General features: G+C 38.9%; 1 protein-coding gene across 3 annotated transcripts in view; it reads left to right on the forward strand.

Moving 5' to 3' along the window:
• Window positions 1–15,991, forward strand: part of ATXN7L1 (ataxin 7 like 1) — a 360,884-nt gene extending 344,893 nt beyond the window's left edge. For 2 of the 3 annotated variants that reach the window (XM_019940590.3, XM_019940591.3), the window contains exons 8-16: window positions 836–964; window positions 1,609–1,734; window positions 7,052–7,113; window positions 7,975–8,135; window positions 9,124–9,250; window positions 10,657–10,758; window positions 13,086–13,215; window positions 14,146–14,237; window positions 14,866–15,991. In XM_019940590.3, coding sequence (XP_019796149.1) covers window positions 836–964; window positions 1,609–1,734; window positions 7,052–7,113; window positions 7,975–8,135; window positions 9,124–9,250; window positions 10,657–10,758; window positions 13,086–13,215; window positions 14,146–14,237; window positions 14,866–15,002 — 1,066 coding nt within the window. In that variant the 3' untranslated portion in view covers window positions 15,003–15,991. The other variant, XM_073810174.1, reaches the window with a different exon arrangement.
• Window positions 15,992–17,316: the final 1,325 nt, after the last annotated feature.

Raw genomic sequence — 17,316 nt, forward strand, 5'->3', positions numbered from 1 at the left:
TACCTGTGTGTACAGAAAGTGTTACTAGAAGAATAGACAAGAAACTTTTAATGTTGGCTGCCAGTGGGGAGGGGTATTGAGGGATAGAGATAGAACAGAGGCCTTTCAGTACTGTATTTCTTTTTCTATGTGTATTACTATTAAAGAAGTTAAGAAGTTTTTCATGAAAATTTTATCATGCCATTTAAATGATAGCAGGAGGGTACAGATTATGGTAGGATTCTGACTACATATATATAGTCAGATAAAGATAAATATTATATAAATATATTTGACATGAATTTAAGAAAGAAAGAATGGGAGGAAATTCAAAGTTAGATATTAACAGATTTTTTTTTCAGGTGATGAAACTGAATTTTTTTTTTCTTCTGTACTTTTCTGTATTTTTCCAAGTTTTCTGTAGTGAGTTTACAATACTTTTCTGAGGGACAAAAATGAAAATATGACTTTTTTAATGCTTAATGACTATCTTTTTACCTGTAGGGATTGCTCTCTGCTCCCTTTCTCACCCCTCTTCCCTCACAAAAACTAGAAAATTTCACAGATGATACTATTCCATTATCAGTATGTAAGTAACATGAGGCTCTAAGAATATAAATATGGCCCAGGTTACATCATTCCAATAGGAACAGGTGTCCTCATGCTGGAGGAACATTCCAGAGGCAAATGAAAGGTAGGCTCACCCCACCAGCTGCGGTGCCTTTCTTTTCTATCGTCACAGTGTGTAGTCTCATTTCAAGCTGCTGTTTTCTGTAGTAAAGTGTCCTAGACCATTTTAGCCAAGCGATAGCTCATGACCCTCTTTCTGCTCCTTTTTTTATTTCGTATTTTTTAGAATAACTGCACAAAGACTTGCCCACTTGAATAAGTGCTTGATGAACTTTAAACTAGGGAATTTCAGCTATCAGAAAAACCCTCTGAAATTGGGAGAGCTTCAAGGGAATCACTTCACTGTTGTCCTCAGGTAAAGAGCTGTGGGTATGAATGCAGACCAGAGAGGGTCTTGCTGTGTCACCTTGAGTCTGTTCAGAACAGTTGTTAATCCCAGTGAGCTGGTGCAGATGCCCGTGGCAGCCGGGAAGGCGGGGTGGGGCCCAATGAGGCTGGGAGAGCAAACACAGCTGCAGTGTTTGTACCAACACGCCCACCCCTCTAAAAACTCAGCACCACCTTTGGAAAGAAGCTGTCTCCTTGAAATACAAAAGACGGCCTATGATTCCACTCATATTCAGTACCTAGAATAGGCAAATTCATAGACGTAGGATGTAGAATAAAAGTAACCTGGGGTATAAGGTGCGGGCGGGGAGATGGAGAGCTACTGTTTAATAGGTGCGGAGGTTAGATTTGCGAAGATGAAGATAGTGGTAAAGGTTGCACAACGTTTGAATGTACTTAATGCTACTGTATTGCATACTTAGAAATGGCTAAAAAGGTAAATTTAGTGTTGTGTATATGTCACAATTTTTTAAAAAGACAGTGTCCTCAGGAGGTAGAAAGCTGCAGGGGGCAAGGGAAAGGCAGAGAAGCCAAGCCATGTCACTTGTGATATGCATCCCTGAATGTGTTGGCCTGTACATTTTTTTCTCTGGGTAATTTGGGCCCCTACAGAAATATTACTGGAACTGACGACCAAGTGGAACAAGCCATGAACTCTCTCAAGGAGATTGGATTTATTAACTACTATGGAATGCAAAGGTTTGGAACCACAGCCGTCCCCACATATCAAGTTGGAAGGTTTGTATTTAATTTCTTAACTTTCGTCTAAAAGAGCTCTCTCCTTAAAAAAAAAGAAGCAGGATGTTTTTTGTTGGTGGTGTTTTTAATTATTTCTAGATTTCCTAGAAAAAATGGAAATCTGGGCCAAACGAAGCAGTGTGTCTCATCCTTTTGGATGACCAACTGATCCACAGCCTCCTTCTGTTTTATGATAATACATGCACAAGGTGAAAAAATAAATCAGAGTTCAAAAAGATATAACTTGAAAAGTAAAGTTTTTCTCTCTCCCCTGATAGCCCATCCAGAGATTCTATTTTATTTTCTTTTTTACAGGTAAATGTTGGCTCAGTAAGTGACCCAACAGTAGCAGTTGGGTAACTCAGACCCAAAGTAGCCTGAAGGAGATGGTGTAGTTTATGATCTCTGTTAACAAGTGCTTCCTAGTTTCTTAAACTTGTACCTGCCCTTCCCCCATCCTTTAAAGAAAGTGGTATAGGGTGCAATTAGCAAGTAAAATTTATTTTAATAACTCTCTGATTAGCTTTGAGATAACAGGAAATCTCTGTACTGCGAGCTAGAGTGGGAATGCCATCAATAAATACTTGGGTTTATAAACTTACTTATGCTATCCTGCTGTCCAGCAGAGACTGTGTTACCTAAATAATTATTCACCTGGCAGTTAGAACTGTGGAAGTCTGAGTTGGAAGTGATCTGAGAGGTTTAGTTCATGTTCTTCCTGGTGCTTCAAATCCTTTATTTTAGCAAAGATGAAATCTCGGCTTAGGGCGCCTGCCCAGGCTCACTAGTTGGTCAGGTGCAGCACTGAGAATAGAGGGGCTCTTCTTGAATCAGTCCATGGTTCAGCAGCTGACTCCATGAAGTTGCATTTGTTCATGCATCTTTAAGAGCACAAAATGAAAAATGTCATGTAGTATTTCCTCTACCTCTTTGAGGCAGTGTTAGGGTTAAAAGCTCAGGCAGAAGCGGGTAATTCCCTGGCAGTCCAGTGGTTAGGACTGTCCGCTTTCGCTGCCTAGGGCCTGGGTTCAGTCCCTGATGGGGGAACTAAGATCCTGCAAGCCTTGCGGTTCAGCCAAAAAAAAAAAAAAAAGGCAAAACAAAACCCCTCAGGCATTGAAGTCAGATTTCAGTTCTGAGCCTCACATTAGTCATCTGTGAAATGGAAAGGATAACACCAACCTCACAGGGGTGGTGAAAATGAAGTAAGATGAAGTCTATGCAATACCTGTTTCTATGCCTAGCAGATAGGAAGTGCTCAATAAATGGAAAGTAATATATTAAAATTAGAATATACTAACCAGAGAAAAAAAATGTTGCCAGGAAGAACACTGTAATAAATAATAATCACTATTATTAGATAATAAAAGATAATATTTTCAGTCTTACTAATGTTCAGAGGACATTGATAATGAAGATGCTAATTGTACTGTGAGACAGAATATTTAAGAGAAGACTGTATCACCCATTGAATTTGTAGCTAATTCGGCAGAACAGCAGCCATGGGACCCTGTAAATTTTGCACTCCAAAGATAATGTAAAATAGCTAATGAAAATGACATCAGATTTATTCAGGGCCAAAGTTGCATTAACATGCCCAAGTATAAAGTCAGTATATAATCCATTCAGAATTCCTAACCAACAATTTGTAAAACACAAGAATGTTTCCTAGTTTCAGAGTAGCCCACTGTTACCACCACAGGACCACCTAAAGAAAAAAACCTCAGTTTATAGTTTAAAGGTGGAAGAATGACTTGAATCCAAAATATTTAAAGAACTGTTATGACTCAAAAACAAAAAGACAGATAACCTAAAAATGGGCAAAAAATCTGAGTAGACATTTCTCCATAGAACATAGACTAATGGCCAATAAGTACATAAAAAGATGCTTGACATCACTAAGGAATCACTAATCACTGGGAAAAAGCAATTCAAAACCACAATGAGATACTACTTCACACCCAGTACAATGGCTAAAATCAGAAAGACAGACAATAAATAAGTATGGGTGGGGGACTTCCTTGGTGGTGTAGTGGTTAAGAATCCACCTGCCAGGCTTCCTTGGTGGCGCAGTGGTTAGGAGTCCACCTGCCAATGCAGGGGACTCGGGTTCGAGCTCTGGTCTGGGAGGATCCCACATGCCACGGAGCAACTCAGCCCCTGCGCCACAACGGCTGAGCCTGCGTACTGCAATTGCTGAAGCCCTCATGCCTAGAACCTGTGCTCTGCAACATGAGAGGCCACTGCAATGAGAGGCCCGCACACCGCAGCGAGGAGCAACTAGAGAGAGCCCGCGCACAGCAACCAACACCCAACGTGGCCAATAATAAAATAAATAAGAATCCACCTGCCAAAGCAGGGGACATGGGTTCAATCCCTGGTCCGGGAAGATCCCACATGCCGTGGAGCAACTAAGCCCCTGTGCCACAACTACTGAGCCTGTGCTCTACAGCCCGTGAGCCACAACTACTGAAGCCCATGCCCCCGAGAGCCCACATGCCTCGACTACTGAGCCCGTGCACCGCAACTACTGAAGCCTGCGCACCTAGAGCCCATGCTCTGCGACAAGAGAAGCCACTGCAACGACAAGTAGACCTGGCTCGCTGCAACTAGAGAAAGCCCACGTGTAGCAACGAAGACCCAATGCAGCCAAAAAAGAAAAAAAAAAGTATTGTTGAGGATGTGGAGAACTTGGACCTCTCATGACCTGCTGGTGGGAATCTAAAATGGTACAGCCGTTTTGGGAAATAGTCTGGGTTTTCCCTACACGGTTAAATAATAGGGTTACCATATGACCTAGCTATTGTGTTCCTAGGAATATACTCAAGAGAATCGAATACATATGTCCAACATGAAAATTTACACTGATATTTATAGCAGCCAAAATTATGGAAACAACCCAGATGTCTATCAGCTGATAGATGGATAAACAAAATGTGGCATATTAATACAATGGAACATTATTCAGCAGTAAAAGGGAACGAAGGACTGATACATGCTATGACTTGAATGAACCTTTAAAACATGCTCAGTGAAAGAAGCTAGTCACAAACGGCAACATAGTGTATGATTCATTATGTATGAAATGTCCAGGCTAGGCAAATCCATAGAATCAGAAAGTTGATGGGGCAGAGGTCATGGAGAATAAGTGGCTGCTGATGGGTTAGGGTTAGGATTTCTTTTCGGGGTGATGAAAATGTTCTAAAATTGATTGTGTAATGTTGCAAAATTCTGTAGTATACTAAAAGTCATTGAGTTGTGCACTTAAAGGATAAATTATGTGGTATGTGAGTTATACCTCAGTAAAACCGTTTAAAAAAAAGTGGAACAAATCCTAATATATATGGTCAGATGATTTTTGACAAGGGTGACAAGATCATTCAATTGGCGAAAGGATAACTTTTCAACGAGTAAGTGTTGGGGATACTGGCTATCCACCTGCAAGAAAAAGAAAATGAAGTTGGAACTTTACTTTTACACCATATTAAAAAACTTAGGGCTTCCCTGGTGGCGCAGTGGTTAAGAATCCTCCTGCCAATGCAGGGGACATGCGTTCGAGCCCTGGTCCGGGAAGATCCCACGCACTACGGAGCAAATAAGCCCGTGTGCCACAACTACTGAGTCTGCGCTCTAGAGCCCGCGTGCCACAACTACTGAAACCCGCCTGCCTAGAGCTCATGCTCCTCAGCAAGAGAGGCCACCACGATGAGGAGCCCGCGCACCGCAACGAAGAGTAGCCCCCGCTCGCCGCAACTAGAGAAAACCCGCATGTAGTGATGAAGACCCAACGTAGCCAAAAATAATAAAAAAAATAAAATAAATTTATTTTTTAGAAAATTAAAAAAATAAAAAAAGAAGGTGGAAGAAGGAAAGATACTGTCAGAAAAATAGAAAACATTTTAATGTGTGGTGAGCCAGATAGGATGGCTTGTTATAAACCAAATATATCCATCTTTAATATGGCGATATATACTGAACCTTCACGTGTGTGGTAGTATCTTAAAAGTGTTAAAAAGTCCTGTAGTTGAGAAATTTTAATATATTACACCAGATATTGGCAGACTTTCTCCGTAAAGGTAAATATTTAGGCTTTGTGGGCCATGGAGTGTGTGTAGTAGCTACTCAGCACTGCTGTTACATTGTGAAAGTAGCCAGAAATAATACATAAAGTAAGGATCACGGATGTTTTCCAATAAAACTATTTACAAAATCAAGTGGCCAGCCAGATAACAAAGGTTTTTGAGCACAGAAGTCTTTTTCCATGAAATCTGGCCCACTAGTTCCTAGTCTTGAATTAATATTGTACTCTTTTTGGAAATGTTACTGAAGGCCTAGGCAGCTGAATAACGTGTCACTTAGGAGTATATTTAAAGACTGATAGAGCATGGCTTGTTCCAGGACTTCAAGGATGGCCAGCAGTGGGATATCTATTAATCTAATTCATTGCATTAGTAGGTTAAATATCCATATGATCTCATCAGTAGATAAAACATCATTTTGTATAATTTAATACATAGAAATATATAGATAAACGTGAAAAATAAAAACGCTAGTTAAGTAGAAAAACAGAAAAATTAATAGAAGGGATTTTAATTTTCTTATGGTAGGGAGGGCCTTTCTCAGTATGACTCCAAGAGCAGAAATCTTAACCATAAAAAATGTTCAGATATGATACATGAAATACAACCTCTGTGTGATAAAAGAGAATATAATAAAAGTTAAAGAAAAAACTGCATACACTTAAAGATCAAGTAAGTCTTGAAAACTACTCTCTGAAGTGTTAACAGTGTTTATTTTTTAAAGGTTAGATATCAGGTAACCTTTCTTATGTACTGTTTAATTTTAAAGAAGCATGTATAACTTATAATCAGCAAATGTAAAGATACTTCCATTTTGGCAAGAATAATAGAGAAGGATAAATTGTATTTATTCTCTTTATCTAGGCAAGAAAGTATTTAACATGGGAGACTTTTTTTGAGAAGTTTCAAATAAGTTTTAGTATATAAAGACAACTTTGATTTATACAGATAATACCATGTATAACAGCTTAAAGCATGACTAGGTAGTATTTATACTATAACAGCTTTCTAAAACTGTGAAATGATATTAAATGTTATGAGTAAACATTATATTTTTAATTTTCTTCTCTTAAGTTCTTTTGACATTTACATTTGAAACCTATGTTATATTAGTTTTTCTGCTTATTTTAAGTTTAATAAAATATATAAAGTTAATATGGTTTGTTACTCCACAGGCTTGGGCAAATAAAATTCATCTTAATGCAAAATTAAGTAAAATAAATGCTGTTTAATTTTAGAGCTATACTACAAAATTCCTGGGCTGAAGTCATGGATTTAATATTGAAACCCCGTTCTGGAGGTGAGAATAAAAATAATCTTAAGAAAAAAAAAAGAATATATGACTAGGTATTCGTAGAATTGCTTTGAATTGAAGTATAGGTACAAATTGGGATCATTATTTCAGAATTTTTAAAACTGTTTTTAAAGTAAAAAGTATAGTTTATGTCTTTTTTTACACAAGTTTTATGTATATATTTGAGATTTATAATTTATATCTTATTTTCAGGTCTTTAGCTCATCTAATTTATTAATTCATAAATGAATACATTCATTTCCTTTTCTCCATGCCGTATTAAATCTCTGAACATATAGGAATCCAAACAGATTTCACTGGTGGTTATTTTTTAAAGCAAAATGTAATACAATATAAAAACTTGGCAAAAACACACTGAGGATTTTTAAGTTTGGAGAGTTCATTAAAAACTAATGTCATACTGTATGGAAAAGGATTTAAGTACCACTTTACAAATCAGCAAAATAATTATGCCCACTTTGGATAATTATTCATTTGCAAGTTAAAAGAGATAAGGTTATCTAATTTTATGGAAAGTAACCCATTAAATTTGACAATACAATAGAAAAAGAGAGGGAAGGAAGAAAGGACTACCAAGGTTTTGTCTGATGTTGAGTCAGCTTGATAATGAAGTCATTGGCTTTAAGTCCTGGGGTGGTAGCATGTTGAAAGCCATCTAGTTCTGTAAACTTTCTGCCCTTCCCATCTTTTCACTTTCTGATGATTATTCTCAGGTGACCAAAAGCGCTTCAGAGTATCTCTCTTACAAATAGCACTTTCTAATTTTGTGTTCTCTGTGAAGTGTTTTAAGTTATAGAACTGTCTTTTGGATAAATTGTTTAATCACAGCTTTTTTTCCCCCACCAGCTGAAAAGGGGTACTTGGTTAAATGCAGGGAGGAATGGGCGAAGACCAAAGACCCAGCCGCTGCCCTCCGAAAACTACCTGTCAAAAGGTGTGTGGAAGGGCAGCTTCTCCGAGGACTTTCAAAATACGGACTGAAGAATATAGTCTCTGCATTTGGCATAGTGAGTGCAATTTGTGAAGTCAGGCACTGACTCGAGGTGGCTCAATGCTTTGAACTTTTTATCTTTAAATATTTTACTAAATTTTGGAAGAACAGAAGGTAAATAAGGATCCTTTGGCGATCTCTGAGAGGGGTGTTGCCTGCGGGATCCTTGCTGAGACCCTGGGTGGTGATGGGGGAGGGTGGTGGGTGCAGGCAGTGGGGCAGTGGTTGTTAACATGCAAGGCACGAGGAAAGCATCTGTGTGGAAAATACCTACGAGGAAATTTAAAAAGTATCTTGGTATTTGAGAAATTCAGAACCCATCATAGAGTTCATTTCTTAGTCTCTGTAGCATCAGAGCTGTAACCTGCTTCAGTGAGAGGGTTGCGCAGTAAGTGATCTAAATGACTACATTTTAGTGTGGTTTCTCTGTGGTGATTCAAGACTGGGTAGCATCATGGTAAGTGTAGCCTATACTGGTGTTTGTGTACTATAGTACAGATAGACTAAAGTTTAACTCCTAACTGTAAGTCTTGATTACTCTCCCCCAGATGTACAAAAAAATCAGGATTCCTGCTGCAGGAAATTAGTCGTCAGTTCAGTCATACAGGCTTTCTCCTTCCATAGAATTAGAAAGCACTGTTAGCTGTATGATTGAGGTGTAAATTCCTTGAGTTTGAAGTCTGTATCTTTGATTTAGGGTATAAATTCCAAAGCACTTGCTTTCTTCACATGAACGTCTGAACTGTGGGTGCAAAACGGGAGCCGCTGCAGCTGCTGCTGATCATGAACACCCCCTAGTCTGAGGGCTTCCGTCTCTAAAATTGGTGGCTGTGTGTCAGTTACTGTTTCTATAGGCTGTTAGAAAAATGGGAGATTGAAGTTACGAGTTTCTTGGACTAGGGGCACCACTAAACAAGTGGGATGTCTTGGAAAGTACAGTACTTTTAATATTTGGAATGTATATATTTTTTTCTCTTGCCTGTTTTTTATTTTTATCCCGTCAGATACCAAGAAACAATCGCTTAATGTATATTCATAGCTATCAGAGCTATGTGTGGAACAACATGGTGAGCAAGAGGATTGAAGAGTACGGACTGAACCCTGTCCCGGGGGACCTTGTTCTCAAAGGAGGTAAAAGGGCAGACACCATCCTTGCTCACCCAAACTTGGGTTCAGTTATTTGACACTAGTGCTTAACATCCAGCCTGGCTGCTGGTTAAGATAGCTGTCTGGTAAGCTTGAAAGGGAAAGACATTGTAAGCTCAGACTGACTCGTATGGATCTGTCATATGTAATGAAAAATAGGCATCTGATTCGAAAATATGCACCTGACTCTCTCCGGGCTTCCATTTCCTCAACTAGGATAAGATTTGGACTAAGTGTTGCCTAAGATCCCTTTGCAAACCCTGATCTGGGTCTAGCTGATACTTCTCTACACTTCTGGGTGCACTTCAGCCTCCCTGCTGTCGTTGGCCAGTCTTAAAGAGTTTCTTTAAGTCAACACAAGACTGGAGTGCACTTTACATGGGGCTGTGATATCGTAGACATTTAGTGCACACTCTGTGCCTGAAATGTTCATAAGACATGCAAACAGTCCCATCTGCTGTTGAGCCCTTACTGTGTGCTGGGCCTTCTGCTAAGTAAGCCCTTTACCTGCATCTTCTAGTTTAAAGCTCAGTATTACTGTGAAGCATTCTCTCTGTTCCTCACACGAGGTTCAGTCACTTACCCCAAGTTCCACAGCTGGTTAAAAAAAAAAGAGAAGGCTAGGACTTCCCTGGCGGGCCAGTGGTTAAGACTCCGCGCTTCCACTGCTGGGGACGTGGATTTGATCCCTGGTCGGGGAACTAAGATTCCACATGCCACTCAGTGTGGCCAAAAATAAATAAACATTAATTTTTTTAAAAAAATTAAAAAGGGAGAGAGAAGTCTGGGAATCAAATCAAGTCTGTTTCCAAAGTCCGTTTCTTCCTGGCTACTTCCTGGAGACAGTCTGCTCATCTGCAGGTGTGCCCAGTAAATGCACTAAAGCTTTTCATTTGTATGGAAATTTTAATTAATCTTTTCCTGATTTAATTTTTCCTCACCCAATATTGATCACATCTGGTGTATTTTAATGTCCCCTGTTCCACCACATTTCATCCTCTAAATACAGACGGGTTTTTTTTCCCCCATTGTTTATGCTTTTAGCAAAATGCATTCATCTGTGATGACTTTCCAAATAGTATTTTGTAGTGTTGTCTGATGAGGAAAAAGAAGCTAAAAGCCAGGAGTCCTAAAACGTGAGGGTGCAGCTGAGAAATAGATTATTTTTAGTTTTCTACTTTTTCTGAATCCACGATATTTATTTTTCGGGTAGAATAGAAAAGACAGAAAGGTATATATTCCAAATTAATTTCTCTAAGCTTCATGGGGCAGTGAACCTGGGCACGCTTGCATTTCTGATTGCTTAGATGTGTAATTTTAGAAGGTTGGGCTTGTGGAAATACTGCCTGTTTTCTTAATTCTTCTTAATTTATACATTGGTATATTTTCAGCTGCAGTTACCTGTATTGACGAAGACGATGTTAATAATTACTCCATCCATGATGTGGTAATGCCCTTGCCTGGTTTTGATGTTATCTACCCCCAGCATAAAAGTAAGTTCCCTCCGGGGAAGATAGTTAAAGTCGGACATAATTAAGCCACTGGCAGCCAAGAGTCGAGAGAGGGGAAAAAAAATCCGTATTTTAAATATGATTTTAGAACCTTAATTTCCATCCGACTTGAAAAAAAAAAATGTTTAGATTTCAAACATACATAAGCCATGTTTGCTTATAAAAGTCTCCCTGAAATAGATGCATTCAGATGGATGATTTAAATTAAGAAACCAGGTGGTGGAGGTGGTGGTGATGGTGATAGTGTTGGTATCCTTATTGTTGTGGCTGTTATTATTGGCACTGTTATTTAAAATTTCTGAAATTCACTAATTCTTACTAAGGATGGAAGGGTTTGGAAAGAGTCATTGAGAAAGAGAATGGATAATTATACTTTAACGTTGCTTTTTTTAACCTTTTTTTTTTTTTTTAAACCGTGTTAAGTAATACCTGTTCATTGTGTTTCAAGAGTCAGTGGGCTCAGAAGTTTACAAACTGGAATCTTAGTATTCCCTACCCTTATTTCCCATTCCCCAGAGGCTGATAAGAATTACTTCTGTACCTTCATGGATGCCATTTTGACAGGGGAATTGGAACTTTTACTGTTGAAGGATTCAGAAATTGTAAAAAAGAAAACAGCCCTGAGCATGGGACTACCCTGGTGGAACTGACCCTGGAAGTTTACTCCTCACCAGGGCTGGTCTGTCGGAGGTGTTTTCCTGTTAAAACGTCTTTTCTCTCAAGAGCCCAGAATTAGTTTACTTATCAACGTTATATTCCTTGAAATTACAGAATGATTAGGATTAACACCCTTCTTTGATAAGGCAAATACTTATAAAAGAGTTGAGTGGTAGTCTGCCATTTACATGTTGACTAATCAGACTGCTGTGTGAGGTTGGCCTCCTGGAGGGAAAAGGATTAGACAAGAGCAGGGAGAATGAATAAGGGCGGTAGACAAGGGTGGGGTGGCCTGCCTGTGCTGCGTGGATGGCACAGGTGGTGCAGCGAGGAACCGGAGACCAGTACCAGGAGGTAGAGAAGGAAGGCACTGAGATGCTTGGAGCCACACTTGCCCTCTTTCCAGGAGAGAAAAAGAAAGCATTCTTTTCTTCTTTCTGGTACCTCTCAAGGTCAGAAACTTTGGGCTAGTTAGTATCAGTTAAAACATACATTCAGCTTAGCCTTTGACAGAGCCGATTGTGGAGACCTCGTGGCCAAGACAGGGGCTCACAGACTGGCTGGGTGGTGGTTCAGGCATGTGGATTCATGACGTAGGCACACTTGGTGTCAGCAGTGCTCAGTTAGGGATCCCTGCTGTCCTCACAAGTGGGTCGTGAGGGAGTCTTTCCTTGACCCTGGTCTAACCAACGTTTTTTACGAATGACGTGAGTAAAGAAATCTGCTTATCATATTTGCAAGTAGTATAACCCAAAATAGTTAATATTAATTATATGGAAAATAAGTATTTAAAAAGAACTGCAGAGGGCATTTAATAGGGTTAAATGTAAATTCTCATGTTTACGTTCAAAGATCAAGTGTACAGATGGAAAAGGCCAGTTTGGTGGTAGTCTACATGAAAAGTATCCGGTGTTACTATTAACGTAAGCCTGTTACCCAAGGCAGATGCGGGGTCAGTGGGGAGTACAGAAATATCAAAGGAGGGACGGTTGGAGGAACTTGTTGGTCTAGAGGAGATCATGGCTTAAAGGCCCAGTACTTACGAACACATGTGGAAGAAAGCAATTAATCTGTGTTCCAAAGCAGTTGACAGGAGTCACACGAAGACATATTTCATCATGGCACAGAAAAAATTTTCCAATAATTGCGTGCCTCACAAAGTGGTAGCTCCCCGTAAATGGCAACGTGAAAGCAAAGGCTGGATGACTGTCTCTCTCTGGTGTTGTAAAAAAGTTTCTACATCAGGTGCGAGGGTGAGCCAGATGATGTTCCCAGGTCTCTTATTTTTATACATTTATTTATAACTACCTTCTTCCGGAAGGAGTTAGAGGCTCTGTATATGGTCTCTTCCAACTCTGAGTACATATACATTGTAGTTGAGTAACTTCTGATGAAATGGCCTTTTGTAGCCATCTTGGGACCCTTAGCCCCAGATACTGTGCCTGGTTGCAAAAATAACCTACAAGTCGACCAAACCTAAACGGGAGACACCTAGTACTAGTTAGTAAGTCAGTACGTTTTAATTCCAGAGAACAGATTGGATTGTTAAATTGAGATGATTAATTTTGTTAAGGTGACAATTTATGTTACTCTCTATAGTTCAAGGTAGCTTGCTGACATGCTGCATTCCAACTGATTTTGTTTTATATTAGTTAGTGAAGCCTACAGGGAAATGCTCACAGCGGACAATCTTGATATTGACAACATGAGACACAAAATTAGAGATTATTCCTTATCAGGGGCCTACCGAAAGATCATTATTCGTCCGCAGAATGTCAGCTGGTGAGTAATAGTCTGGAATGAAATAGAACTGAACTACTAGATTTTAACCTTTTTCATTATATAAATATTTTTCATTGCTTACAGCCTGGCATAAAAGTGTTATTGCTGTTATTGAATACTATTCTCATTACTGCTACTACCTGGTATTTTTCAAATTATCAGGAGATAAATGAATTCAAATATATAGTGAAAGTGGCTAAGTTTACATCTTACTGACATTGCTAAATTATTGAAGAGATGTGCAGAGAATGAACTTTTTCCCTATTCCTAAAAAACTGAGATTTTCAAGTTACCTTACTCAGAATTAGTTCTGAGTTCCACACTGATATGGTTGTTTCATTATCATGTTTCTAGAGAGAAAAAGATACTTGTATTACCCATTTTAAAATACTTTAAATACCTAGTATTATGTAAAGCTTTATTTGATAATTTAAACAATTAAACCCTGGACTAGTTGCCCACTGTCAGGAAGTTCTCTTCCTTCTCTCCATCTCTTCTCCCTTTTCCTTTTCCCTCCTCTTCTCTGGATTGTGGGAAGAGGCTGACAGAGTTGGCCTCCATCTTGCCAGAGAGCAGTTTCTCACAGCAACATGGTGGTGTTAGTGGTGATAACCGCCCTGGAGAAAGTACAGATGCTGTGATTAATTCAGTTGCATCTCTGCCAAGTGAAGTTTACTACTTACCAACTACATACAAAAGGAATTTCCATCCTAGGGAAACATTTTTTATTTTTACCATAGGCTGGCATCATCTGTCACCTTGCTATATAGTATTTCTCTATAAAATATGGCCGTATTCTGTTATTGAATACTCCCACCCAGAATTATTTACACTAGGCCTGTGTGTTTTCCTTGCTGAACAAATGGTGATGAGTAACTTAGTGCCTGTTATGGAAATTCACATTCACACTTTTCTTTATGTGTTTCAAAGGGAAGTCGTTGCATATGATGATCCTAAAATTCCACTCTTCAACACAGATGTGGACAACCTAGAAGGGAAACCACCACCAGTGTTTGCTTCTGGTAAGTTTACTCAGCCATCAGTTCTGTGTCAACTTTGAAATGTTTTCTCATACAAAAACATATTTAAAAAAAAAATCTTATAATCACCACCATCTCGCAACCCATTCTATGATTTCTATTTTGTGTTTGTCATCTTAGTTTTATGATTACAGTTGGAGGTCAGTGATTAAAAGAGTATTTCCCACTGAAAATGAATGAACATTATAGAAGGTTGTGATATTAGGTGATTGAATATCCTCCCCACTCCCATAGAGAGTTAACAAAGTTAAGTGAAAACCCAGCAAGAGAGTCTAAAAATGCCTTTTCATTGTCAAATTCTTGTTGCCATTCCTTTGTCTGTTTTCACCCTGTACTGTAAATTTTTTTGTTTTTTCATTTTACGTGTGTTTCTCTCCTATGCTCTTCTGTCACCTACCCTTTCTATGAAGGTTCCAGGTAGAATTACTATAGGGATTCAGCTGGATCCTTCACTCACAGACCTCTTACTTCCATGCCTCATTTTCTGAGGCCCCATGGGAAGTAGGCTGAAGAAAGGAGCACAGTTCTTTTATCTGTATAGAGATTATGTGACTCGCCCCAGTCTGTCTGCAGCTGCCTTACTTTCTGACTGTTCTTTCTTGCCTGGCAGAAGGCAAATACAGAGCTCTGAAGATGGATTTTTCTCTCCCTCCTTCTACCTACGCGACCATGGCCATTCGCGAAGTGCTAAAAATGGATACCAGCATCAAGAACCAGACCCAGCTGAATACCACCTGGCTCCGCTGAGGCCTTTGTCTCCAGATTAGAAAATGCAGACACGTTTGCTGGCTTCCTGTTCATTTTCCTCTTAGTACAGACCCCTATGTGGATTTTGGATCTTTGTACTAAAAAAGCTGTTTGTATTTTTCCAAGTTTTTATTAGCTTAATTTGCAGTATTTGTACATACATACAAATTTTGAGGATCCTGATTCTAGCTCAGAGAATATCAGTTGGTTAGAATATATTTCAGGTGCTTAAATCATAGTAAAACGTCAGCTTTACTGGCTTTATAATCATTTAAAGGAATTTGGTTTAAAGTAGCAGTGTTAGGTTTTGCTACATTCTTCGAAGGACAACAGTAATTTTTTTTTTTTTTTGACAACAGTGATTTTTAACGCATCCATGAATGGAGTACATAGCAGTGGATTTTAAGAGAAAGCAAAACAAATCTTGGCTATGGATAAATAATTAGAGTGAGCCTTCCCCCTAGAACCTGTGAATATAAATAACAGTACTCATGTTTGTTTAAATGGTGATAAAACATCCACAAGTTTAAAAACACCAAGTGATTGTCATTATCCAGCTCATGAACCAGGTTCAGGTAAGTGTTTATAGACTTCAGTTGCAATAGCTTTTGCATTTATTATTATCATTGGCTTGCAGGAGAGTTGCATCAATAGGGCTTTTTTTTCTTGATGTAAACATGTGCACCTCTTTTTGTTAGCTAAGGTCTAATTTTTATTCTAGGTGCCTTTTATGTTCAGAACTCCTTCCACTGGACTGATTGATATCTGCCCGAAAATAAATGATAGAGAAGAAAGCTTTTGAAAACTTACAAGGGCTCCTCCTATCAACAGCATTATCCTTTGTTATTCACGGCTTAGGTATTTCCAGTTCTGGCCATGCATAAAACTTTGCTCTGGTGTGAAAGCATAAATATGCCTTCCCAAAGGTGTGTGACGTAATTGTACCATCATTTCTAGAACGAAATATAATAAATATTTTAAAACACTCAGTTCTACTGGTTATGTTAATAAATGAAATAAATACTTAAACTGAATGCAAATGAGAATGTTGGCCCTGCTGAAGGTGAGAAACTAAGTGAATGAGAGATCCTCAGAAAAGGTGTGTCGTGACTGGACGTGAGATAATATGATGGCGTGTCCAATTGTATGACTGATTGACCATGTTAGACTGGCATCAAGGTTATTCTTACAGTAGCACCACTCACTTGCCTTCCAGCGTGCTTTCTGGATGGAAAAGAACGGGATAGAGAAAAACCACCCTACTCCACCACGGGAATGTGGATGACATTCGTCCTGTATCTGGCAGTGGAAACAAGGTGGAAAATTGTATTTTAGCCCTGGTATTTTAATGATGTCTGTCACATTGCAGAGGTTAAAAAAAGATTAGAACCCTCCTGGTAAATTACCCTTTCAGCTGGCTAATTTCTAAAGAATCTTTTGCGCCACCGGGGCCAAATGTATTAAATGTATGATTTGTCTATTTGTACTTTCCAGTGCTAGCAAGTTATTCTTCACCAGACTGATTCGTGAGAAAGTATTTATTGAGGGAACCTAACTCTTCATGTTGCAAGTGCATTCCGTACTTCTGCATTTATAAATTTATATTACAAAAAAAAAAAAAAAGTGAGGCTAAACTTATGTTTTCTTCATTTTTGAAGTATTGTTACTTGTGGCTCTTTGTGATGAGTTAATTTTCCTGGCTGCATTAACTGACTACCAGTTTGTGCATATGTCTCCTCTTAAACAGCAGTGGAGGATAATGATTCAAGGCAGACTCTTAGAGCCATTTTGAGACTTGGGGACATATCTAATGCTAGGGACTTAGTCAACTGGGAATAAATCATTGCCGTAGCATCTTGTTGTTAACAAAGTGGAGGTGTGCGGGGGGGGGGGGGGCGGGGGAAGGATTCCCGTGAGGCAAGTTTACGAAGCCTGACGGCAGCCGCATCCTCAACATAAAAGTATCTTTGAAAAAAGAAATCTTTGTTTCCTAAATTTTTGCCAGACAAATAATAAAGGATGAGTGTTTTTTATTATAATATAAAACCAGTGCTATCTACTGATGGAAAAGTAAGCTAAATAACCACCGGCTGACCATCAACTGTTTTTGTTCATGGTTTCATGTAGTAGATTATAACTAGACTGCCATTATACTAATTAAAAAGATACCTGGTTGATTCCCGAATCTTCATGGTTACATGTTGTAGATAACAACTAGACTTCTATGATACTAATAAAAATTTTTTTTTCCTGGTTGATTCCTGAATCAACCGAAAAATTGGTAGCAGCTGCAACAGCACATCAGTACTTAAAA

The sequence above is a fragment of the Tursiops truncatus genome, chromosome 9 (genome assembly GCF_011762595.2).
Source record: "Tursiops truncatus isolate mTurTru1 chromosome 9, mTurTru1.mat.Y, whole genome shotgun sequence".
NCBI lineage: Eukaryota > Metazoa > Chordata > Mammalia > Artiodactyla > Delphinidae > Tursiops > Tursiops truncatus.